The 26,985-nt window shown below is 41.9% G+C and overlaps 1 protein-coding gene across 3 annotated transcripts in view; it reads right to left on the bottom strand.

Annotated features, from left to right (window-relative positions):
* celsr2 (cadherin, EGF LAG seven-pass G-type receptor 2) overlaps nt 1-26,985 on the bottom strand; it is a 309,225-nt gene that overhangs the window by 148,603 nt on the left and 133,637 nt on the right. For all 3 annotated transcript variants that reach the window (XM_080210022.1, XM_080210025.1, XM_080210024.1), the window contains exon 3: nt 13,206-13,428. In XM_080210022.1, the coding sequence (XP_080066148.1) occupies nt 13,206-13,428 (223 nt within the window). The remainder of the gene's footprint in view (nt 1-13,205; nt 13,429-26,985) is intronic.

Raw genomic sequence — 26,985 nt, 5'->3', positions numbered from 1 at the left:
ACACAGACTTAACCAAGATGATGCTAGGGCTTAGGAGACTAAATTATGAAAACAGATTACATTACTTTGACCTGAATTTACTCGCGTTTACATGGTTGAGTGTTGAGCAAAGTGAGGTCTTTACAATTATAAAGAGAGCTTGGTAGGAGAGATAGAGTTAGTACTGCTGCCTCATAGCGCCAAGGACCTGGGTTCGATTTCTGGCTTGGGTCACTGCTTGTGCGGAATCTGCCTGGGTTTCCTCCAGGCGCTCTGGTTTCCCCCCCAGCAGTCTAAAAGATATGCTGGTTTATGTGCATTGGCCGTGCTAAATTTTCCCTCAGTGTACCCAAACAGTCGCCGGAGTGTGGCAACCAGAAGATTTTCATAGTAACTTCATTGCAGCGTTAATGTAAGCCTACTTGTGACACTAATAAATAAATGTTTAAACTTTAAACTTGAGAGAAATTCAAATCAAGGGAAAATAATTTGAGAGTTAGGCCATTTGGGAAGGAAATAAGGAAGCTCTTTTTCACAGAAAAGATCGTGTAACCCTGAAACTATCTCCCTCAAAAGACTTTGGATACTGTGCCAATTTAATTTCTCAAGACTTAAATTTACAGATTTTCAAGTTATTTGGAATGCTGAATAAGACAGGTAAATGAAATGGAGGTACAAATCAGCTGTGATTTAATTTAATGGTGCTGCAAGTTTAAGGGGCTGACGGTTTATTCCTGTTTCTACGACATGTCATTCACATTTATTTTTTGGAAAAAAGAAATAAATAGCTGAGGGAATAGATGGGGCATGGAATTAGCACACCGTCCTTTTCCCTGTGATTTGAAAAAGTCTATAAAATAATAGCGGAGTGTACAACTAGACTATAAAATATCAACTACACACAGAAAATGTGGTCCTTGAAATGAACAACAAACCACGCATGTTTTATTTTCAAATTATGAATAACAGTTCCATGGGAGCTGTAAAGTTCTGTTAGCTCCAGATTTAAAGCACTACAATATATAATTGCTCTTTGCATATGCACAAGGCACACTTAGCATTATAAATGATAAGTGTGTCATTAATGATGTTCAACAGTCTGCCTTATCCCAGACACCATCTCCCTGTCCCTACACTCAACCCTGGAACACCTAGATAACAAAGACACCTACGTCAGACTCCTATTTACTGACTACAGCTCAGCCTTCAACGCCATTATCTCTATGGAACTCATCTCCAAACTTCATGGCCTGGACTCAGCTCCTCCCTCTGTGATTGGATCCTAGACTTCTTAACTCACAGACTGCAATCAATAAGGATAGGCAACAACACCTTTTCCACGATCATCCTCAACACTGGTGACCCACAACAATGTGTCCTCAGCTCCCTATTGTATTCGTTATACATCTTTGACTGTGTGGCCAAATTTCACTCCAACTCGATTTTCAAGTTTGCTGATGACAACACTGTGGTGGGTCGGATCTCAAACAATGATGAGGCACAGTACTGGAACGAGATAAAGAATCTGGTGAACTGGTGCACTGACAATAATCTCTCCCTCAATGTCAACAAAATGAAGGAGGTAGTCACCAACTTCAGGAAGTGCAGTAGAGGACATGCCCCTATCTACATCAATGGGGATGAAGTAGAAATGGTTGAGAGCTCCAGCTATTTAGACATCCAGATGACCAACAACCTGTCCTGGTCCCTCCATGCTGATGCTATAGTTAAGAAAGCCCACCAATGTCTCTACTTTCTCAGGAGTCTAAAGGAATTTGGCATGTCTGCTATGATTCCCACCAACTTTTACAGATGCACCATAGAAAGCATTCTTTCTGGTTGTATCACAGCTTGGTATGGTTCCTGCTCTGTCCAAGGCCACAAGAAACTACAAAGGGTCATGAATGAAGCCCAGTTGCTTACTCAAACTAGCCTCCCATCCACTGGCAATGTCTGCACTTACCACTGCCTTGGAAAAGTGGCCAGCATAATCAAGTATCCCAAGCACCCCTGACACTTCCTATTCCACCTTCTTCCATTGGGAAAATTATACAAAAGTCTGAGGACATGTGACCAATCGACTCAAGAACAGCTTCTACCCTGCTACTTTGAAAGGACCTACCTCACATTAAATTGATCTTTCCCTACACTCTAGTTATGACTGTAACACTACATTCTGCACTTTCTCCTTTCTGTCCCTATGTACAGTGCACTTTGTATAGCACACAGGAAACAATACTTTTCGCTGTTATAAATACATGTGACAATAATAAATCAGATCAAACCAAATGGATGAGTCTGTTGGTTTACTTAAAGTGTGCATATTGAACCATATCTTTTTCATCCACATACTCTAGAATGTGATTGTTGTAATTTTTTGTTTACAAATGGAATCCTAAAAAAAAGCTTTCTTTTGTGCTTCTGTGACTTTAAATTACGCTACCGCTGTCTGTACTTTTCAGCTCATATAACCCTTCAGAGGTTAGGGTAAAATCTTCACAGAGGTTAGGGTGAAATCTTCACAGAGGTTAGATGGAACCTAACGTCTGTCTTTTAATATATTCCAAATGCTCTCTTCTTCCTCACAACTGTAGTGAACTCCTCATCTGGGTGAATAAAAGGTATGTTTTGATGAAAAGTCATTACCTGAAACATTCTCTCGCCATAGATGCTGCCAGACCTGCTTTGTATTTTCAGCATTTTCTGTCTTTATTTGAGGTTTAGATACCTGGATATACCAGGATTCAGGGAATGCTACAATTTACTTAATTTAGCCTTCCAAATATTACTATATATATATATGCACATTATACAAGACAAAATATACCGAATGGCTTCAGTGCAAATGCTCTTAAGGCACAAAATGTGCAAATAAAGTCCCTTTTTATTAAAGCTCTTGTATTTCTGCAGATAGTACCATTTTCTACTGAATGATGAATAGACTATGCGAGAGTTCACATAAAATCCATTATGCTGCTCCAATAATGGAGTACCCTTAAGGGATACTCTTGAAAGAGCCTTGCAGCAATTAAAGCTAATCTCTTAGAATTAAATATCTGAGAGTTATGGTTATACAGCTCACAAAACTACACTTCAAACATGTTTCCCATCGCAGATGAACAGAGCCTTTGCTCAGAGACAAGGCGTCAGTGGCATCAATCATACTTTTGTGTGACACCAGCCCCTTTACTCCTCAACAATTCATTAAACCTGGCATTAGCAACACAAGGTGTCAATTGGAATAATCAGCAGCAGCTCCACTCTGTTTAAAAAGGCACTACTTATTTCTGGAAGAAGTGTGGAAACATCCCTGTATGAAAAGGGTTTCTGCAGTCTTCATAATCAACATGATGTTTATTGTCATAGAATCATATAATCTCTGCAGTGCAAAAGGAGGCCATTTGGCTCATCGGGTCTGCACCAACTCTCCGACAGAGCATCCTACCCAGGTCCTACCCCCATATATATTTACCCCTCTGATCTCCCCAACACACACATCCCTGGGACATTAAGCAGCAATTTAGCATGAGCAATCAACCTAACCTGCATGTCTTTGGACTGTGGGAGGAAACCACTGGAAACCGTGCAGGGATGACATTGATATTGTCTGCATCTTTAAGACTTGAATAGCAGGTTAGCTGTAAAGACTTGCATTCTAATCAGTATTCTGCAAACTGTGTGTGCCTTTATATGCCCCTCTCCGATCAGAACCTTCCACACACCTGACGAAGGAACAGCGTTTCCAAAAGCTTGTGGGTTTACTATCAAATAAACTGGCTGGACTTTAATCTGGTGTTGCGAGACTTCTCACCATGCAGGGACACAGGGATAATGTGCAAACTTCACACAAACGCCAGAACTGAACCGATACCCTGGCGCTCTGAGGCGTCAGAGCTAACCATTGTGTCACCTTTTAAATTAAATTAATTTGCATACATTGTTATTTTTATATATAGAAAACATGTAGATTTTAGTTTAGTTGTCCGTATGAAGGTGACATGCATTGCGTGTCAAACCTTATCACATTGGCCTAGATCTTCCAAGCTGCAACAATGATTCTCACTTGTAAACTCCCCTGACTCGCCACTGATGTACCTTTCTACCAAGACCTTCTGAGCTCAGCTTTCAAATTAATATATCCCCATATTGTCTCTTTGCCCATTTTTTCCTCTGTATATTTTATATTTAGCCTGTGCTTTATATGTCATATGTGAACTGAGTATCAATGAATATGTATTTGGAAGCTCAGCACTGTTCTTCATTTCCAAAGTTACTGAGCAGGTCATGAAACAGTGGGTGGAATCTTGTTGAGGCATTGGAGGTCCCAACTGCTGGCTGCAGAACACTTGCCTGTTTTCAGGAAGACCTGTCAAACCACATGTCAATCAGGCAATGGCAAGGCCTTCCCCTAGAATCAAGACCCGAGGGTGGCAGGTTTGCTTGTGGAGAGCTTCCAGCCGATCAAAGCTGGCTGTCCACAGGGAGTGACGACCCAAGCCATAGGTAAGTAATGTGAGAGTCAGTGCAAGGTAGTGAGTGTCAGCAGTAAAGGCATAGGGATGGTTCTCAGCACCCTCTCCTGATGGCTGAATTCTCAATCAGGCAGCCCCACCAAGGTGGCGACAAGCTGGCTGTGTGGTTTTAGCTGTCGCACATGCCACATGCAAAGGTCTGCCTGCAGCTGAGTTAACACCAGCAGCAGTGGGATGAGGCCTTTAAATGCTCATTAATCAGACAGTTACGGGCCTCAGTTAGTGGTCCATAGTTGACCTTCCAACTATGGACCACCAGTTGAGGCCTGTAAGTGTCCAATTAATGAGATAGAAAGGGGCTCAGGCACGCCACTATCTGGCTTAATTTTTTTTTTAGATCATTGTTTCATGGGGATGTGGGCCAGCATTTATGTTGCATATTCCTAATTGCCCTTGATCTGAATGGCTTGCTAGGCCATTTCAGGGGAACGCTAACAGTCAACCACATTGCTTTGGGTCTGGAGTCACATGTCAGGCAGACGAGGTAGATTTCCTCCCCTAAAGGATATTAGTGAACTAGCTGGGTCTTTACTACAATCGATGATCGTTTCATGGTCATGATTACTGAAGCTAACTTTACATTCCACTTCAGATTCCACCAGGTGCTGTGGTAAGATTTGAACCCATGTCCCCAGTCTATTCTCTGGGTCTTTGGGCTACTTACCCCAACATTGCTAAAATTGATTTGATTTATTATTGTCACATATATTAGCATGCAGTGAAAAGTAATGTTTCTTGTGCACTATACAGACAAAGCATAATGTTCATAGAGAAGGAAAGGAGAAGTTGAAGAATGTAGTGTTGCAGTCAAAGCTAGGTTCCATCTCTAAGCTTGTCACCAGAGAGAACAGAAGGTTCCACCAAGTATGTTTAAACAAGTTTCCACCACCATACTTCAGACATAAATAGGGTAGGGTTGCCAACCCTCCCAGATGGTCAGAAATTTACCAGAATCAACATTAATTTCCCAGTAGCCAAATAAAGCATTCCGGAAGATTTGAAAGCAACATTTTAAACAGATCAATTCTACAATTCATCATCAGTAAGTACCAAGAAGGGGATGAAGCTACAACTCCCATCACCATGACATGTCACCAAGTAGTGCCATCACATCCAGTGTAGTAAGATCCCTGAAGAATTACCTTTATGGAGAAAGTCCCCAAGGGGCAAACAATGTTCTTCTCCCTTCCTGGAGAATCTAGCCTGGGGACATAGGGTTTCCTACAGTCCATTGCTGCTGATTGAGATCAGTGATCTGGAGCAGTTCATAATCCTAAATTTACACCCAGTGCGGAGTCTGGCACTGTCAGCAAACCACCAGCAGTTTGGTGACTTGTTTCATTTTTCCAGGCAAAGAGCCAAATAAATGAACGTGATGGAGGTCGTCCTCTCACGGAGGGTGCATTCTTCCAGGTGGCCTTGCAGGCTGCAGACAGAAGAGAAGTCCTCTGTGGTGACCTCTGACCTGCAGTGGGACGCGCAAAGAATGGTTTGAAGAGTTGCTGCTGCTGATGAGAGGCCTCGTCTCCTGAGACAAAACCAGCCAAACTGTCCCAGGAGGACGCTCTTGAATATTGCAAAATACAACAGGTGGAGCAAAAATTCATAGAAACATAGAAAAACTACAGCACAATACAGACCCTTCAGCCCACAAAGTTGTGCCAAACATGTCCCTACCTTAGAGATTACTAGGCTTACCTATAACCCTCTATCTTACTAAGTTCCATGCACTTATCTAAAAGTCTCTTAAAAGACCCTATTTTATCTGCTTTCACCACCGTTGCTGGCAGCCCATTCCATGCACCCGCCACTCTCTGAGTGAAAAACTTAACTCCGACATCTCCTCTGTACCTACTCTCCAGCACCTTAAACCTGTGTCCTCTTGTAGCAACCATTTCAGCCCTAGGCAAAAAGCCTCTGGCTATCCACTCGATCAATACCTCTCAACATCTTATACAACATCTTATTCAACGGGAAGCACCCAATGCTTTAATTTTTACATGACAGACAATGGACTGAAACTATCAATGAGGAAAAAAATGGCTCAAGGCTGCATTAGACCTAAAATTCACCGTGAAACAATTTCTTCTGCATGCTCCCCAGAATCGTCACCTGTGGAACCCACACAGGCCATACGGCCAGCTTTCTGTGACAACACTTCCGCTGACATCACCTGGGATATATTTAATCAGAATTGGTAACCTTAAAGAAAGTAGCTCCATTCACACTGCTTGTTCTATGGCAGCAGCTAATCAATGTTGTGTAATATTGGCCATTTAAGAGAAAATAGTCACAGAACTCAGTGAAATAAAACCTATTTCGGCAAAAATGACTTCAGTTTTTCTTCACCATTTTGGCATCATCCTGTCTGATTTCTAAAATGAAGGAGACTAAATGCCGAAAGGGAGTATTTGATCTGAGTAATCTCCAACAATACCAGACACTGGCAAGAGATGAGTTCCAATCTCAATTTCAGACAGTTTACAAACAGTGTTGCGTAACAATTCAAAAATTCAGGAAGATTACTAGACACTCAAACCACCCAGTAGGTAAATTCCATATAAGCATCATCATTGGCACAGAGTATAATATGATCATTGCAAAAGCAGCTGGTAGGGGCTTCAGGCTCACAATGCCACCAACAAATAAATAGCACAACATCAAAGCACCAGTGTGACAAAGCACTACAAAAATCCACCAACAAACATAACACTGTCTCAAACACCGGAATCATAGAATGGTAACAGTATAAGGAGAAGCCATTTGGCATGTTGTGTCTCAGCAACTCAATTATTACCAGTTCTCCTTCTTTATCCTCCTCCAACACATTTTTTTCTCTTCAGGTGTTTGTCTAATTTGCTTTAGAAATCCCCCGCAGTGTCTGCCACTGCCATGCCCTCAGGCACAGTATTCCAGATCCCAAACAATCGTTGCGTAATAAAGCTTTCCCTCACGCCACCTTGGTTTCTTGTGCCAATCACAATAAATGGAAGGCATCTGGTTCTCAAGCCTGGGGACAGTTTATCTCAGAATACTCTGTCCAGACTCCTCTGAGGAGGTCTTAATTGCTTCAGCAGCAACCACCTCCCCCCATGTGGCAACTGAGGTTCTAGAGCTACGATTAGAGCCCTGTGATTGGGCCAGCAGCATCAGGAGCCGACCTACACTCCTTAATGAGATGGTGAGCATGTTCATCAAATTCCCTCTCAACCTTCCCCGCTCCAAGGAAAACAATCCCAGTTTCTCCATCCACATAACTGAAGTTCCACATCTCTGGCATTGTAATTTTTTTTCTGTACCATCTCCAGAGCTTTCACATCGTTTGGACACCCAGACTTGGATACAATGGGAAGGTTTTTTCCATGGGCTGAGGGAGCAAAAGAGGGGGTTGGCCCTGAGCCCACATTTGCTGAGAATCAGGCAGGAGGAGGTACTTTCCCCACAGGCAACCTCCCAATTGACCATCTCCAAGTTTACCATCCAATTAAGGACAGCAGACAGGCTGTTAAAACCAGAAGAGAAAATGCTGAAAAATCTCAGCAGGTCTGGCAGCATCTGTAAGGAGAGAAAAGAGCTGATGTTTTGAGTCCAGATAACCTTTTGTCAAAGCTAAAAGGCATAGAAGGTGAGATACTTATACTGCAGGGGGTAGGAGTGAAATATGAGTCATAGCTACAGAAACCAGCTAATAGCTGTCCACAGAGAATAAGGGGTGTGAATGGCAAAATGACAGAGAAGTTAAGATGAAGATGTTGGGGGAGGGGTAGGAAGGAAAATGGATGGGACAGAGAGAAGATTTAGAAAAGGAGAAGCAAAGGGGGAGAAAAGGTAAGGGAAGGGGTGACGCGTAGGGGGAAAGAATTGGGGGGGGGGGGGAAGGAAAATGAAGGAAGATGATAAAGAAATAGAAGGTAGAGAACAGTAAAAAAAAATAGAATGGAAACAAAGGGGTCGAAGTAGGTAGAGCAAAACATTTGAAGTTGTTGATTTCGATGTTGAGACTGGAAGTGCCTAACTGAAAGATGAGATGCTGTTCCTCCAGTTTGCGTTGAGCTTCACTGGAACATTGCAGCAAGCCAAGGACAAACATGTGGGCATGGGAGCAGGATCGTGTTTTAAACTGGCAAGCAACTGGAAGGTCAGGGTCCTGACTGCGCACAGACCGAAGGTGCTCAGCAAAGCGATCACCTAGTCTACGCTTGGTTTCCCAAATATAGAGGAGACCACATTGAGAGCAGTGAATACAAAATACTAAATTGAAAGAAGTGCAAGTGAAACACTGCTTAACTTGGAATGAATGTTTTGGACCTTGGATGGTGAGCATAGAAGAGATAAAAGGGCAGGTGTTACACCTTCTGTGATTGCATGGGAAGGTGCCACGAGTGATGGGAGGGGTGTTGGGTATAGTAGAGGAGTGGACTAGGTTATCCCAGAGGGAATGGTCTCTGTGGAATGCTGACAGAGGGAGTGAATGGGAGATGTGTTTGGTGGTATCACGCTGGAGTTGGTGAAAATGGCAGAGGATTATGCTTTGCATGCAGAGGCTAGCGGGGTGAAGTGTGAGAACAAGAGGGACTCTATCCTTGTTTTGGGAGGAAGGGGTGGGGGTGAGGGTCATGACTCGAGAAACGGACCGCATGCTGTTGAGGCTCCTGTCGATAACTGTAGGTGGGAAACCACAGTTGAGGAAACAGGAGCACATATTAGAAGCACCACTTTGGAAAGTGGCATCATCGGAACCACATTACTATCAGAACCACATCAGAGCCACCATCGGAACCATATTACGCTCGCAATGTCACTGGCCCAATCACAGGGATATAGTAACAGCTTTGGAGCCTCAGCAGCCCCATGCCGAGAGGGATGGAAGCTGCTGAGAAACAGGTAAGAAAACATGAAGTTGCCTCAAAATTGAGCCTCCCTCAGACCTGTGGCAATTAATAATATTTCTTGAGGAAACAAACAGCTGGATCATTTGAGCTGTCAGTGACCTCTCCTTAGTTAATCTCTATTACAAAAGCAATAATGTGTTAAGCACAGTGCTGGCTTTCCCTAACGAAACCACATTTGTCCTGGATTTTCTAAAGCTTTTCTTCCTCTAAGGTTAAACTCGTTAGCTTGTGCTGATTGGGTTTATCCTTATGCCCTGGTTCTCACTTATATTGTCAACTGATATCTGTCAAGCATGCCTTTTTTCAATTTTCTATCTTTCTCATATTGAGAGGTCTCTGGCTTTACTTGCCCTATCTTTCCCATTCATGGGAACGCACCTCTTGACCGTACCATAATTATCTCCTCTCTGAAGACAGCCTATTGTTTTGTTAACAGTTTTGCCTGCCAATCTTTGATTCCAATTTGCTTGGGACAGATTTGTTCACTGAAATTGGCTCTCCTCCACTTGAATCACAACAACCATTCTGATGTCATTCCATAACACATCTATCAATTGTTCTACGGACAACAAGGTTCCAATGGAAATTGCAATCACTCACATCTACACACTGTGCTTTTTTTAACCTGATTTCTTCTCTTGTTCTTCTGACAGTGACTAAAGAGATCATTTCGGTAATATTGTTATAAACAGTGTTCGTAGCAATATCAAAAAGACTTAAATTATAGAATCTTGGAATTATGCAAACCCTACAGTGCAGAAGGAGGCCATTCAGTCCAGAGTCTACACTGACAACAATCCCAACCAGGCTCTCTTCCTGTAACAATTCATATTTACCCTGCTAATCACTCTAACCTATGAATCCCGAGACATTATGGGATAATTTAGAATGGCCTATCAACCTAACCCGCACATCTTTGGACTGTGCGAGGAAACTGGAACACCCGGAGGAAGCCCATGCAGAAACAGGGAGAATGCACAAACTCCATACAGACAGTAACCCAAGCCAGGAATCAAACCCGTGTCCCTGGAGCTGCGAGGCAGCAGTGCCAACCACTGTGCCACCCAATGGGTGGGATTCTCTGGGCTTGCCCGTGGCCGGACCCGTTGTGTAAGGGAATGGAAAATTTAGCACTCCGGCCAAAACTCCATTCAATTTCAGCAGCACCGGAAAATCCCAGCTGTGAAGGAGGAAGGAAAGCTTTGGCCGAAATGTCTAAAGCCTCAATAGAGGGCCTCCCCCATCACCTTGGAACGCACTGCTCTTTCATTTTCCTTTTCTCTTCAGGATAGTGAAATCATTTTACAAAATCCCATAGCTAACTGGACTGTCAGAACAGGAAGAATAATACAGAAAGAGTAAGCCTCGATAAAGAAAACAGAGAACAGAAGAAAGACAGGGGAAAGACAATAAGAAAGAGGAGAAGCAAATACAATAATTTTACCAGCTTTTTCCTTAGGCTCATGTGACATTTTGTAATTTTTAGCCAAATTTCCAGAGTGAACTGACACCTCAGATATGGTGATTGAAAATCTCATGTGAGAAAATGTCTTCAACACTCCTACAAACGACCGTGCCGGAGAGAACTCGCAAAAATTATACAACACCCCATGGCATGGTGGCACAATGGTTAACACTAGTGCCTCACAGCGCCAGGGACCCATGTTTGATTCCTGGCTTGGGTCACTGTCTGTGTGGAGTTCGCACATTCTCCCCGTGCCTGCATGGGTTTCCTCCAGGTGCTCCAGTTTCCTCCCACTGTCCAAAGATGTGTGGGTTAGGTTGACTGGCCATGCTAAATTGCTCCTTAGTGTCAAAGGGATTAGCCAGGGTAAATGCATGGGGTTATGGGTATAGGGCGTGGGTGGGATTGTGGTTGGTGCAGACACGATGGACCATATGGCCTCCTTCAGCACTATAGTATTCTACACCCAACTAAGCATCTCAGTGAGTTGAAGCTTGCAGAATGCATTCACTAACTGTGTTCTAAGAAAGACAGCCATATTGTCAAAGCTTTTCATCTTGCACTTATCAGGACAAACACAAGAAACATATTCAGGCCATGCACATTTTTTTTAATTACCCAGGACCACGGGGAGCCTATTTTTTCTGCTTGTTTCCTTCATGGTAATTCCTCAGTCAATCAAAATCAACTTACGAATCAATCAGCACCTGTCCCTCCTGTAGTATAAATTGTTGTGATCATTTGAAATTTGACATTCTTGCATTTGTCCTGATGAGTGCAAGATGAGAATTTTTGGCAACATGTCTCTCTATTCAACAATATTCCACCAAGCAACTCACCATTCCATCATCAAACAAGATCACTGTCAGTATGAAAGATTCTTGAGACAAAATGACATGTGTCTGGTATCAACTTGCCAGGTATTTTTCCTTTTCCCTACCACCTTCTTTGGATCTCATAGACTTGTCAATGATGAGAACCTGCTAAGTGTGACATTTGTATTCATTCATGGGATGTGGGGCGTTGGTGGATGGGCCAGCATTTATCACCCATCCCCAATTGTCTTTGAGAAGGTGGTGATGAGCTGCTGTAGGCCGTGTGGTGTAGGTACATCCATAGTGCTAACAGAGAGGGAGTTTCAGAATTTTGACCCAGTGACAATGAAAGAACAGCAATATATTTCCAAGTCAGGATGGTGAGTAGCTTGGCGGGGAAGCGGAAGGTAGCGTTCCAAGCACCCGTTGCCCTTGTCTTCTAGGTGGTAGAGGTCATGGGTTTGGAAGATTTGAATTTTTGAACAGCAAGAATAATGTAGATTGCAAACCCATTTAAACTCTGCTAATTTTCACGAGTGGTATATATCAAGAAGGGTCATACTATTAAACCAAAAGAAATGACTGTCATTCCTAATGAGTAAAAATTGCTGGGTTTGTCCTGTGTGGTATATCTGGGAGACTCATTCATTACCTTATTACCACTGCAGCTAATCATCACTTCCCTGAGATAAGGAATTGTTACCAACACTCGCATAAATTCTCCAAGGTCAGAGATTTTAAAATGAGTAAGATAAAAATCAAGCCTGGCACAGACTATCAACTATCAAACGGGCCAAAACCAATCAACCAATTTCTTGGAAAATTGCGGTTCTAGAAATCCTTGCGACAATCTTTTTTTGAAAACAGATCAATGGAAAATGTATTGTTTGGAGGCTAATGGATATGCCATATCTGTCTTTAAATTCCAATTGCAGCTATGAGTTAAGTATTTGTCTCACGCAATTGCTACAATATAATGAATGCAAATGTGTTTTCCTGTGGAATCTACTTCTTTTTCAATTAATATTGCCATTGATAGAGTTTACACTTCCATGACATTTTTCTCCCCTCTCCTGACAATATGGATTAATGCCAAGATGCAGCCAATAGTGGCCCAATCCACCAATCTGGTGCTAGATGCAAGAGGCCCAGCCAAAAACAGGTATACATACAGCCTGTGCCTGAATGAATAAGCCTGAGATAGGTATTGAGCTTGATTATTACATTATTTAATTATTATAAATCTGACAAGCTATAGATTGGGAAACTAGTATTCACATATGGTTGTGGTTAAACTGGATAGTGATCAGGAGTTTGCCTATTGTCCTCAGTCTGTGGTGCCCAGACTAGTTTAGGTGGGCAAGTTGACATCAGCTAATTCAGCACACACTTGAGTTTGATCCGATGGCCCTTTTCCTCATTATGTAAAACTTGCACACTCAACCATGCGCACACCGACTGAGCTAGCAGGTAATATTCATTGGGTGAAACAAGGTTCAGTAACTGGCAACATTTTACTTACGTGAGTGAGATGCTGAAGTGAAAGCGCTGCCGCAACCCTTTAAATGTTATGAATGACTGCGGAGGGAAGCTCCGAGTGGTCATCTCACAATACGGCTTCTCGTATTCTCCTGGCAGGCAATCGCACTTGAAACCTCCAACCAGCAGGTTAACGCACGTCCCCCCATTCCGACAAATTCCAGGAGAACAGCGGCCAGACCGGGAATTCACCTCACAATAACTACCTGAGGAACAGAGATAATACGTTAATGTTCAGCGTGGGGGTAAAGCACAGCAGATGCTGAAAACCTGAAATAAAAACAACAATAAAATGTTGGAAATATCCCGCAGGTCTGGCAGTATCTGTGGAAGGAGAAACAAAGTTAACATTTAAGGTCAGGGAGCTTTCCTGAAAAGTCACACACCTGAAATGTTAAAACTCTGTTTTTCTCTCCACAGATGCTCTCTTAACTGGTTTTAAGTAATTAAATTGTCACGTCATAGCAGTGCAATGCAGAAAGAGGTCATTCAGCCCATCGAGCTTGCACCAACAACAATCCCACCCAGGCCCTTTCCCCATAGCCCCACTGAGTTACCAATCTGCCTAACACTAAAAGGCACTTCAGCATGGCCAATCAACCTAACCCACACATCTTTTGGACTGTGGGAGGAATCCGGGGCAAACCCTCGCAGACATGGGAAGAATGTGCAAACTCCACACAGACAGTGACCCAAGGCCAGAATTGAACATGGGCCTCTGGCACTGCGAGGCAGCAGCAATAGCCACTGTGCCACTATGCCGCACAATTGTCTAACGAGGATAAGACATTTTGACACACCATAGAATTTCCATACAAACAGCAGCTTTTCAATTGTTCAGGTTATTGTGGCTATTGCAATTTTCTTCTTGATACTAAACAAGCATAACTGTTATAAAATTTCCTGAGCTTTTAACATCCTTTTGACAATGCCCTTTCCTGACCAGAAGATAAAGAGTACTGCTGGAAAAAAAGGAGGCTGTGCCCAAGCTTTAGCTTTAGTTTATTTGAAAGTGAATGCATTGTGTGGACATTTTCCTTCTGCCTGCAAAGGATAGGGCCTTGTGTATAAATATATGTAGGTTCCAGCACATTTATGTGACAATACTTTGAGCTTGACTGATGGGGGGAAGAGGGAATCAGGATATTGAATTTGATGATCAGCCATGAATTTAATAAATGGCAGAGCAAGCTCGAAGGGCCAAATGGCCTATTCCTGCCTCTGGTTTCCATGTTTCAATAATAGAAACTACAGAGACATGTGGATTAACAATAGGCTCAATCATGAAGGAGTTTTCAGGTACAACACCTATATGTTTACGTTATAACCTATTCTACTTTTTAGGGATTTGGAAAACGTGCTGTGGGTTCATTTATTAAGATTAGGCACATGAGATCATGTTATACATGGAAACAACATTGGTATATGTTATGCATAGATATAAATTTGAAGACAGAGCTGTATATGTGCTCTGCTCAAAGCGAATGTAAAAACCAAGACTGGATAAATAATGCATTTCCCTTGTAGTGATGTCATACTCATGTCCCTTAATGACATATTACAACATCCCCCTTTATTTTTAAAGATACTTGCCCCATTGCAAGGAAGTATATCTATTTACAATACATATTCATGTTTAGTTACCATTGCATAAGCATACAGAATTGATGAATCTACGAATCTCTAAAGCATAAAGATAATCTGTTGGTCCACTCTGATCTTGTAACAGAAACCTTGTCTGAGGGTTTCGCCAATCACTCACAGTGATGTGTGTGCGATTGCCATTCTTGAATGTTTTTCTTGATTGCAGTTGGGATCTTGCATGAGATAATTGGTCTGTATGGTGCATGAGGGGATGGAATAGATCAGGTTTGTGCTCAGTTACACCTCATTGTTGTACCTTTGTGTGTAATGACTTCATAAGACTTTGGTCCTGAACATGCTGGGCCTTTAATTTCTATGATATAGAACTTATGTGACGCCCAGGAGAATTCACTATACTTGCATTCCAGGACTATGGATTCTGCACACAGTATTAGTGAACTGTTGTAAGCTAAAAGTTTCACAGCGTTAAGTTGCATTATGTCTGTGGATACATATTCTTCAGAATTCACAGAGGTAGTATGTTGTCATTTGCCTCCCTTTGTCAATCTTAACCAATAACAAATAGTTACCAACTTTCTTAGGACAGACAATTTGAATCTCTATATTTTCCATGATATTGATGGTGTAAAATACCACCAACACTTGAAGCCATGATTAGTTACTATTAGGTATGTTTACCAGCTCTTCAATAGTTCAGTTTATTTACATAGTGAGTAGCTGAAATGAAAACCACTGGAAGGCCTAAATGCAACAGTTGACCAGTGGCACGTTGGCACAGTGGTTAGCACTGCTGCCTCACAGTGCCAGGGATCTGGGTTCAATTCCAACCTCGGGTCACTGTGTGTGTAGTTTGCACACTCCCTCCACATCTGTGTGGAATTCCCTCTGGGTGTCCTGGTTTCCTTCCACAGTCCAAAGATGTGCGGGTTAGGTTGATTGGACATGCTAAATTGACCCTTCGTGTCAGGGGAATTAAGAGGGCAAATAGATGGGGATATGGGAATGGGGCCTGGGCAGAGCTGTAGTCAGTGCAGGCTCCATGGGCCGAATTGCCTCCATCTGCACTATGGGGATTCTATGATAACTAGGGTTGCATTAACCCCGGTAAACAGGGACTGCAAGTGTTGACCCTCCTGGTGACAAATGTAGAAACACCATCAAGTGCCCCACAGCCATATCCTAGAGCTAATACATTTTGAATATTGAGTGAAGATTGGTTTGGATTTAATTAAGAGGCCCAGAACAGTTAAATAGCTAGCCACAAATTGCACATGAGTCTCAATCGTTTGAGATAGTGACAGGAGTGCTCCCTATAGAATTATATCACAGCAAGGAATAAACGGTGGTGGGAAAGTGAACTACATCTTGGAATAGAAAGGTAAATGGAGTGGAATGTAAATACTCTGCCAATATGCCAATGGAAATTCTGCATTATGAATCAAGACAGCATCCAGCCCAAGAGTGGGGAGAGAGAGTAAAACTGGCTGAAAGAGAAAGGATTTCATGATACAGAAAATGTATTAGGACCGGTACAAATCCAATTTAGGCTTAATTACATTAATGCTTTGTTTCTGAGATTTTTCTGAGATGAACTTCCCTGCAAGCAGCAAGACTATTAACTGTATGACATTAACCAGGGCTATAGGATTTCTATACCTTGCTGGTGGATGAGGATGTTTTGATGGGCGGCATGGTGGCCTCATTGCGCCAAGGGCCTGGGTAAAAATTCCAGCCTCAGGTGACTGTGTGTGTGTGTGTGTGTGTGTGTGTGTGTGTGTGTGTGTGTGTGTGTGTGTGTGTGTGTCCCACAGCCTGAAGATGTGCAGGTTAGGTGGATTGGCCATGGTAAATTGTCCCTTTGTGTCAGGGGGATTAGCGGAGTAAATATATAGGGTTGCGCGGATAGGCCCTGGATGGGATTGTTGCCAGTGCAGGCTATGATTCTATATGGCACTTTTAAACTAAGCTAATCCACCAAGCAAAATGCAATGGGTTACATTTCCTCTGTTAAAAAAATTGGCAGTCAACGTGAAGCAGTTTTAATAAAACAGCCTGACAGACTTTTATTTTTGAACAATTTCAATATGAATTAATAAATAAATCTGATTTAAGCTACTTCAAATTCAAAAGAATAGATAGCACATGTTTAGTGAACTCCTTTCCAACAAAACATAGAATGGGTTTGTGATTACTAAACTTGTGATTAAAAATACTTAGCTGACGTAATAATTGTATTTACAGTGTAGGAGAGCTATAGAGGGTTTTCAATTCCTTTAATTCAAGCGACTGGCCGACTCTTGATAAATAACATTTCAGTTCCAAGACTGGGTTTCATTTGTTTCATACGTTTGGGAAATTAGAGTTGCTCCCTGAGGACATTCCCTGGAATACCAGTAGCTATTGCCACAAACTGGCTTTTACATGAAAGGTTATAATGTACGAGAAACTCGGGCAAACGACCAAACAATTGCTTATTTTCCTGAATAATTCTAGGTTCAAGTGACATTGCGACTGTGGGCTGAAAATATTGCAATAAATCACAGCGGGGCTTCTGTATTATCTGACAGCAGGTGTGACTGACCAAAGTGAACAAAAACTGATCCCCCTCCCCCTACAATTCAGGCCCTTTTCCAATATGCACATTTTCAGCGACTGAGCAATAATTCAACAAGCCTTAGTATTTACCATCAAAGCTATTCCATACCCCATAATTCTTCACCCCACCCATAACTCCCAAGCCTCAGAGGAAAGGACTCTTTAACTGTTGAATAAATCACATCAAAGAACATGGAGTAACAAAGGTTCCTCAGGTGCAATATTTCACAGTCTCCCCAAGTTGTATCTACTGCAGAAGGAAGTCCTCTAAGAAAAGGGCCAGGTCATGTTTCATACTGAGACAGACAGACATGTCAAGTTCCTGACATCAGTGGGTCTACTGAAGGATGATAATAAATTCACTGGGAGCTCTGTAAATGCATCATACACCTAACATTCAATGTTGCATGTCTAGTATGGTGCAGGAAAATGGTTGTATTACATGTACACTTTAAATATACATTTTTAAGTCTTACAGGATACACATGAGGAGAGACAAAATGCTATTTGATTTAAAGCGTATGTCATCATAGGATCTCAACAGTGCAGAAGGACGCCATTGGGTCCAACAAGCCTGCATCAACAACAATCCCACCTCAGCCCTATCTGCATAACTCCACTTATCAACCCTGCTAGTCCCCCTGACACTAAGAGGCAATTTATCATGGCCAATCAACCAACCAGAAGTGTGGGAGGAAACCGGAGCACCTGGAGGAAACTCATGCAGACACAGGAAAAAAGTGCAGACTCCACATAAACAGTCACCCAAGGCCGGAATTGAACCCGAGTCCCTGGCACTGTGAGGCAGTAGTGTTAGCTACTATGCCATCTCCAAATGGATAAGCTTTCCCCCATCATCCCCACCCCTTCCAACCAAAGATGATGAATCAGTGCAGAGCATTGTAAGTGTACCTATGGATATTCACTCCCTTGTCCAAAAGGATTTCCTTCATCTGTGAGTTTCCACATTTTAATGGTGATAGACACTTCAACTGCTGGATGCATCATGGCCAAACTCAATCCAGTCCTCATCTCTAAGTATACCAAAATGTTACATTGGTTGGTGCCGTATGCTTTCTGTCTTTATCCATTGAGCCACCAGGAGATTTATCATTTGTGTGTTTTTTTTTTCAAAAATGAAAATGGACAAATTCTATTAGGTTTGAGGACTTAATTAGAATATATTCTTGCTCTGGCACATTCTTACTAAGCTTACAGCAAAAACAATGTAGATGTTTTTGCCAATTTTTCTCAAATGTACTCTTGTCAGTAAACAGAGTAGAATTAAAAGCTTGCTGGTGCATAGAAGTACACAAAGAGTTAGTTTAAAAACTAACTTAATCTTTAGCATCAGCTGTGACTCAGTAGAGCTTTTGATCTTTGGGTCAAAAGGTTTTAGGCTCGTGTCTCACTCTGAGCCTTGGGCACAAAAGTCAAGGCTGAAATTCCAATGGAATATTGAATGAGTGGGAGGTGCCATCTTTCAGATAAGCCTATAAGGCTTCCTCTGCCCTCTCAGGCACTATCTTGAAGGGCAGGGCAGTTATCCTTTCTGTCCTAGCCAATATTTTATCCCTTAATCAACATGATCAAAAAAATGGATTATCTGTTCATTCTCACATTGATGTTTGTGGGAGCTTGCCATGCACAAAATGGCTGTCACATTTAAAGTTAATGTCACAAGTAGGTTTACATTAACACTGCAATGAAGTTACTGTGAAATTCCCCTAGTCGCCACACTGCGGCGCCTGTTTGGGTACACTGTGGGAGAATCCAGCATGACCAATGCACCTAACCAGCGAGTCTTTCGGACTGTGGGAGGAAACCAGAGCATCCAGAGGAAATCTACACAGGCATATGGAGAGTGTGCAGACTCTGCACAGACAGTGACCCAAGGCTGGAATCAAACCCGGGTCCATGGCACTGTGAAGCAGCGGTGTTAACCACTGTGCCATCATGTCACCCATAACCTATACCACAACAGTGTTTAAACTTCAGAATTGTTTCCTTGGCAGTAAAGCGCTTTGTGGTACCCTGAGATCCTGACAGGCACTATATAAATGCAGGTTTTTCTTTTAAATCAAATAACCTAAAAGCTGTTATGCTTGTACAAGAACAGTCGGACTAAAAATGACTTTTCAGGAACAAAACTAATCACAACTGTGCCTAAATCAAAATCATTTCTTCCAAATATTCCCTGCTGAGCATTCCCCAAGTTCTGCCCATGTTACGAATGAATTTCCCATTTACTTTTTCTCGTTTCATTATAATTATAAATTCAGACCTACTTGTTCTAGCCCAAGGGCTTTAATTATGTACAATTATCAATTCTGTCAGCATGACACATTCTCACAATACAATGTCTTTGTTCAGCGTGCATTTTTATGCTTATTTCTTTGACTTGCGAAATTTCAATACTACAGTTTAAACTGGATCCCCTTTCTTCCTGCAGTCTGAAACATGTGTGGCATACGAAAGGATGTTGTAGACATTTGATAAAGTTTGTCAGTGCAGCTGTCAGATATCACAGATTACTGAAGCTTGAGTAATAATAGTTTGTGGTGTTTATGGTGGCTGCTTCTGGCCACCATAAAGGCTTAACGATGGGTGTAAAAACATTCCTTTAATGACTAGAGTTATACTACAGCTACTGTACAATTAAGTCCATTCAAGCAGTCTCTCCTAATCTCAACAGTCACACACTAACCCTGCAGACTGCGAGGCACTAGTGAGATAAACATTAATGGTTAAATTGTTTGATCGTATTTGTCCAGAAACATCACATGTCAGCACGAAGGCGATAAATCATAGCTGTTATTTTAAGTTTTGATATGTAACCTTAAAAATTTACATACCAAGAATATTGTTGCAGAAAAAATTCTTCAACTCTAATAAGGTGTACAATGTGGGCCAATTGGCATCGCTCTCAATTAAACTGATTTCCAGTTGTGAAATTTTTCATTGATCATAGAATCTCTATGGTGCAGAAGGAGGCCATTTGGCCCATTGACTCGTACCTACATTCCAATAGAGCAGCTCACCCAGTCCATCCCCACCCTATCCCCATAACCCATGTTTACCCCAATAATCCCCCTCACCTACACAATTTGAGACACTAAGGTGCAATCTATTATGGCCAATCCACCTAGTCTACACATCTCTGAACTGTGGGAGGTAACTGGAGCACCCAGAGAAAACCTTTAGACACGGAAAGAATGTGCAGACTCCACACGGACAGTCAGCCAAAGCTGAACTGAACCCGGTTCCCTGGCACTGTGAGGCAGCAATGCTAACCACTGTGGCACTGCTGCGCCTACACTAATAAAATGCAAATGTTTAAGAAGTCATTCGAGGGAAAATATTGAAATATTGGAAGGATTTATTCATCATTTAAAGCAAAATATTGGCCAGGGCATTGGGAGAACTAATGTCCTAGGGGGAGTGTTTGCTAGTGCTGTTGGGGAGGGTTAAACTAATATGGCTGGGGGATGGGAACTGATGCAGCAAATCAGAAGGAAATAAAATGGGGACAGAAACAAAAGCTAGTAAGGGGAAAGGTGGAAGGCAGAGAAGCCAAAGACAAAAATCATAAAGGTCCACATTACATCATAATTCTTAGACAGCAATAAGTGCCAAAACAAAAAGCCTGAACGCTCTGTGTCTCAATGCAAGGAGCACATGTAATAAGGTGGATGAATTAAATGCACAGGTAGTCATTAACGGATATGATGTAATTGTGATCACAGAGACCTGGCTCCAGGGTGACCAGGGATGAGAACTCAACATCTGGGGGTACTCAATATTCAAGAAAGATAGATGGAAGGGGAAAGGGGGGAGGTAGGATAACATTTCTGGTTACAAAGGAGATTAATGCAATAGTAAGGAAGGACATTAGCTTGGACAATGTGGAATCTGTGTGGGTGGAGCTGAAGAACACCAAAGGACAAAAAACGCTAGTGGGGATTGTATATAGACCACCAAACAGTAGTAGAGGTTGGGGATGGCATCAAGTATGATTTGTGCAATAGAGGTGCAGCATGATCATTATGATCAGTACTCCTGTAACCCTGTTTTCTCCTTCTGGGTCACAAACATCCTTTAGGTCAGGAAATCTACCAACATTATCTGGTCTACAATAATGTGGTTGACTTTTAAATGCCCTCAGGCGGTAAATCCTGGCCCAGCCAGCAATGCCCATGGCCAATGAATGAATTTAAAAAAAAGTATGCCCCATTAAAACTCATGTTGGAAGTTATTTTTCTCAAGTATCAGTTTGTCCTTCCTCAATAGCTCAAGAACCATGTTGCGATTCTCCCAAGATGATGCTTTCCTACATTCCCAAGTGATGACTCATGTCCTACCCTGTACTGAACTCTGATAGTACATATTCTACAACTGGCGCTCGCGGACAAAAATCAACCCTTCCTTTCCAGTAATAGTTACTTAAGCTCTCCCTTCATCACGACTGTCTTAAGTTTGAAAGGACCGTGAAAATGTATAAACTGAAGCATCTTATTCCTTGTCCTGTATAGCTCTGTTCACAATGGTCAGTGTGAGTATCAAGGAGTGAACTGAGAAATGCTCCATCTTATTTTGAATGCTCTCAAGTGAAAACCCACACCCCAGTGATAGCTCTCAAGTAACAGTTGAAAGACTGTCAAATCCCTCATTCTTCCAAAACACAAAGGCTGGAATTTCACTGCCCTGCCCACCATGGAAATGGGAACGGGTGAGGGGCAGAGAACGGAAAGGTCCGTTGATCTTGAGCAGGATTTATGGTTTCAGGATGAGCGAGGCCGTTGAATGCCCTAATTTTGGTCTCTCTGAAACCCGTTTTTAGTGCAACAAAGTGGTAGTGAGGTGATGATTGCTGGGATTGACTGACTTAATGTTGACTCCCTAGTCTGAGGGCTGCCTGCTTCAGCTCTTCAATGTGCCTCAATTTAGTAGGCCCAAAAAACAGTCCTGCTGCAACTTGGGCAGGTCTCTTTATTCCACGTAAATCTAGGCCCTATGACATAATTAGGAGCCAATGGCATTTTGGTATAGAACAGTGCACAGCCCACTAAGCACCCACTCTACAGAGCAGGAAATGAATAGAACTGAAGTGTCCCTTAGAAAGCTCACTAGACACCGGTCCAGTAGGAAGTAAAAGCACTCTATATGGCACATTTTGGGCATCATGGGCAGCATAATGCATGTCCCTGCTCCTTGCTGGCAATCCTTTACCCTTCCATGATTCTTTTCAACGCTCTTCCAATTAATCTTACCTTCTTTTTCACTAAGGTGCTACACACTTGTGCATGTGGTTGGACTGCTGGATTCCAACCTAGAAAGCAGATTGACCAATTGGTATTCAAAGTGGCAGCTGGCAAATTTAATTTAAATAGGGCTATTATTTTTTCAGGCCCCCTCGCTAACATAATGTGGAAATTGTGACTGCTCTGCCCAATATAAGCTAAAGTCCAAAATCAAGATGAGTAGGTCTGTTGATTCATTTTCTACCTGTCGCTGATCTCACTGCTTTAAATGTACCCATTTAAAAACAATCTGTAGCTTTTGCCATAGAACAGTTGTGGAGATGTGCATACAAAACAGTGGACTTGCAAAATGCTTCATTCCTCTCTCTCAGTATTTCAAAACTGTCTAATTATGACTTCAGGATTTTAGTTTCCTTTCTTCCAAGCCCCAGTTGCCCTGGCTTGCATCAACATCGGTAGATAATAATAAACAAGAAAATTAAAAGAAAAACAAGTAAATAACAACCGTTTGACACAGAGTTTTGATAGAATTCCTACTGTACAGAAGGAGACCTTTTGGCCCATCGAGTCTGCACTAACTCTCCAACAGAGACTTAGTGCATACCCAGGCCCACCTGCCCTATCTAGTAACCCCATGTGTTTACTCACTAATTCCCCTAAATGACACATCTTGCAACATTAAGGAACAATTTAGCATGTCCACTCCACCAAACATACACATCTTTGGAGTTTGGAGGAAATCAGAGCACCTGGAGGAAACCCAGGCAGACACAGGAAGAACGTGCAAACTCCACACAGTTACCCAATGCTAGAATCGAATACGGGTCCCTGGCGCTGTGAGGCAGCAGTGCTAACCACTGTGCCAGCCAATTTTGACAGGACTAAATTATATTAATCAGCAATTTTGCACCACATACAGTATAGCCCCAGCAACTGCCAAACAACCATCATTGTTCACAGCTCTTTTATCCACAAAGAACTATTAACATAAACCTTTGCAGCAAGACTTTGGTTTACTCATTGTATGGCTGTCAAACAGGGCATTATAAACAGCTTTACTGTAGGAGGTGTATAACACTGCTCAATTATAACAAAGCCTTGTCACTAAATAATGGTTATGAGTCCTGTACATCACCACTGCCTCCAATTGTCTTCTCCCTTGCTGAAGATGCTGCATCATGCTCGCAGCTCTCCAGGACCTTACCCAAGCAATTATTTTCATGGGAGAGCCTAAACACTGAAGCTATTTAACTCTGGAAACCATTTCACAATGGAGAGGAATCACAACCGAGCCTGGACCTGTCCTCACCTGATATCTGCAAATGTGCACTTTCCAGTAAGGGATCATTGAATGGTAATCAGTTTTTTCCCCTGTTTCTAGCCCAGGGGCACTGTAATAAATGCAGCCCAAGTAATTTTATGTAGACAAAATAATTGTGAGCCTTCAGTGTTGTTTTATAATCCCTTCATCTTCTTGTTGCCAAATAACCTGCGTCAGCAGAGAGAGAGTGGAGATGATTTCTTCCATTTCATTGTGCTGTTTCTGCTGTAATTGCAGTGAAAGTATTTGAAAGTATGCAGGAGTGGCCAAGGGTGACCCATGCGGGAAAATAGCTAGAATTTATTATCTCCGCACAAATGCATTGTCCAGACTGCATTTAATATGCAGAGGAATCATTGATGTGAATCTCTGTCAGACCTATCACTAATATTTTAATATATTGTACCTTGGGAAATAGGTCTATCCTAGAATGAGGAAAATTAGCTGTGGCTTTCACTCTTCCTTATTTATCCTTTGACTGAACCTGATCATACACATATGTAGGCATTAGATGGCAACAGTATTGGGCACAGCTACGATTTTTTTTGGAAGCAAACATACTGGTTGTGCTCGCTATCTATTCTCACACAATAAGGGCTATCACATGCGTGCAGTGGACATAGAATCACAACCTTCAGGAGAGCAGACAAGTGAAATTAGTACAACAGGCACAGCTAGGATGCTTAGGCAAATGATCTGCTGTAATACAGCTCAAGGACACATATACTGAACATGGGACATAATGGGTGTGATTTTCCCCGATCTCCCAGAATACTGATGGAGACCATACGTGATCCCCGCTGGTGTGGACCTCCACCGGCAGGGGCAGAAACTTTAGCAGGGCCTGGACCATTGAGTCTCGGGCTCGCTAAAGCGACGCTAATCATTATTACTATTATTAAGATATCATTATGCTAATAATTATTATTAGTATATTGTAATCAGCCTTGTGCTGTACCCGGCATGAGGCTGATTACGTCCAAAAAATGAACAGAGAAGATCGTGGCTGACCGGATGCTGGTTGCAAAGTGCATTTTTTCCCCACCGCTTAAACTTCCTGGATTGTTGCATGAACGGGCCGAGAAAATCACGTTCAGCATATTGAAATTCTAAATCATAGAATCCCTACAGTGCAGAATGAGGCCATTTGGTCCATCTGCACCGACCACAATGTCACCCAGTCCCTATTCCTGTAACCCCACATATTTAACCTTACTAAAGGCCTGATAACTAGGGGCAATTTAGCACACATCTTTGGATTGTGGGAGGAAACCAGAGCACCCAAAGGAACTCCACACAGACAGTAACCTGAGGCTGGAATTGAACCTGAGTCTCTGGCACTATGAGGCAGCAGTGCTAACCACTGTGCCACCATGAGGGAACATGATTGCATTGTGCATTCTGTAAATCACAAACCAACACTTTCACATCAGGTTTCTTTCAGGAATAGTTAAAGAATTTTAATGAACATTTTTCTCCCTGCATTTTTGAATATTTTTGAAGAAATAATGAATGTTAATAATAAGGATGCTGGCTTGCACAGACGTATGAGAAACTAATTTTATGCTTTCAGAGGTACAGCCAACAAACCATCACTTGTGTGTATTAATTAGGCTTCTCCACATCCCAGATTCAGTAACCTTTCAGTCTCAACATTGCATTGACATAATCAGTACCTGCTTTCTAAAAGAAATCTCAAAAGCTAATCCGTATTGTATTGTAACTGGTTTTTAAAAGGAATTCCAACATTACTGAGCCATCTTTAATTAGTATTAATTATACAACAGACTTTCCAAAAATTCAAATGCATCTCTTCTTATTGAAACTTTAATTGCATTATGTTCAAAGGCAAATTATATTCATGAATTAACCTCATTGTACTCAATTCTGTATGTTGACATATGGTTAACAAGGGTGAAATAATCACCAAAAATACTCGCTGGAACAATTCAAATACTAATTGTGCCAGTTGCATAGGGAAACAATATATTTATAAACAAATAGGATTTATAAACAAGATAGGATTTGACCAATATCTCAATAACAACTTGCATTTATGCAGTTGATATCAGTAATGTCCTAAGATGCTTCACAGTTGCTTAAAGGAAAAAAAAGGATGAAACCAAAGTAAGAAGCATCACGAGGAATGGTGACGTGCAGGATTGCATATGAAAACCAAGACTGAGATATAGAAAGTTCATAAACCTTTGAGTGTTGGAGGGATTGCAGAAATAAGAATGATCAAAGTCAAGGAGATCTAATATGTGCTCAAATAAAAATGTGCATTATTTCACTGAAAACAAACTATATAAAACAGGGTTTGCCTGTGTATAATATGTTTTTTTTCTGGTATGACTCTGAAGGACATCCTCTTACAGAGGGCCTACAGTACAGGAGTTACAGATAAATCATAGAAACATAGAAGATAGGAGCAGGAAGAGGCCATTTGGCTCTTCGAGCCTGCTCTGCCATTCATCACGATCATGACTAATTGTCCAACTCAATAGCATAATCCTGCTTTCTCCCCATAACCTTTGATCCCATTCACCCTAAGTGCTATATCTAGCCACTTTTTGAATACATTCAACGTTTTGGTTCAACTACTTCCTGTGGGAATGAATTCCACAGGCTCACCACTCTTTGGGTGAAGAAATGTCTTCTCATCCCCATCCTGAATCTTCAGACTGTGACACCTGGTTCTGGACTTGCCCACTGTGGCAATGTGAGGCAGCAGTGCTAACCATTGTGCCACTGTGAGGGAACATTATTGCATTCTGCATTCTGTAAATAGCAAACCAACACTTTTAACTATTCCTAAAAAAAATCTGATGTGAAAGAATTTTAATTAACATTTTTTTCCCTTCATTTTTGAATATTGAATGTTAATAACAAAGGTGCTGGCTTATTGGAATGTAAAGCAAAATGTATGAGAAACTAATTTTATACTTTCAGAGACACAGCCAACAAATTAGGCTTCTCCA

The sequence above is a fragment of the Carcharhinus amblyrhynchos genome, chromosome 22, assembly GCF_965287045.1.
Source record: "Carcharhinus amblyrhynchos chromosome 22, sCarAmb.v2.hapA, whole genome shotgun sequence".
Taxonomy (NCBI): Eukaryota; Metazoa; Chordata; class Chondrichthyes; order Carcharhiniformes; family Carcharhinidae; genus Carcharhinus; species Carcharhinus amblyrhynchos.
Note: the sequence above shows the minus strand (reverse complement) of the source record. Positions and strands in the feature narration are given on the sequence as shown.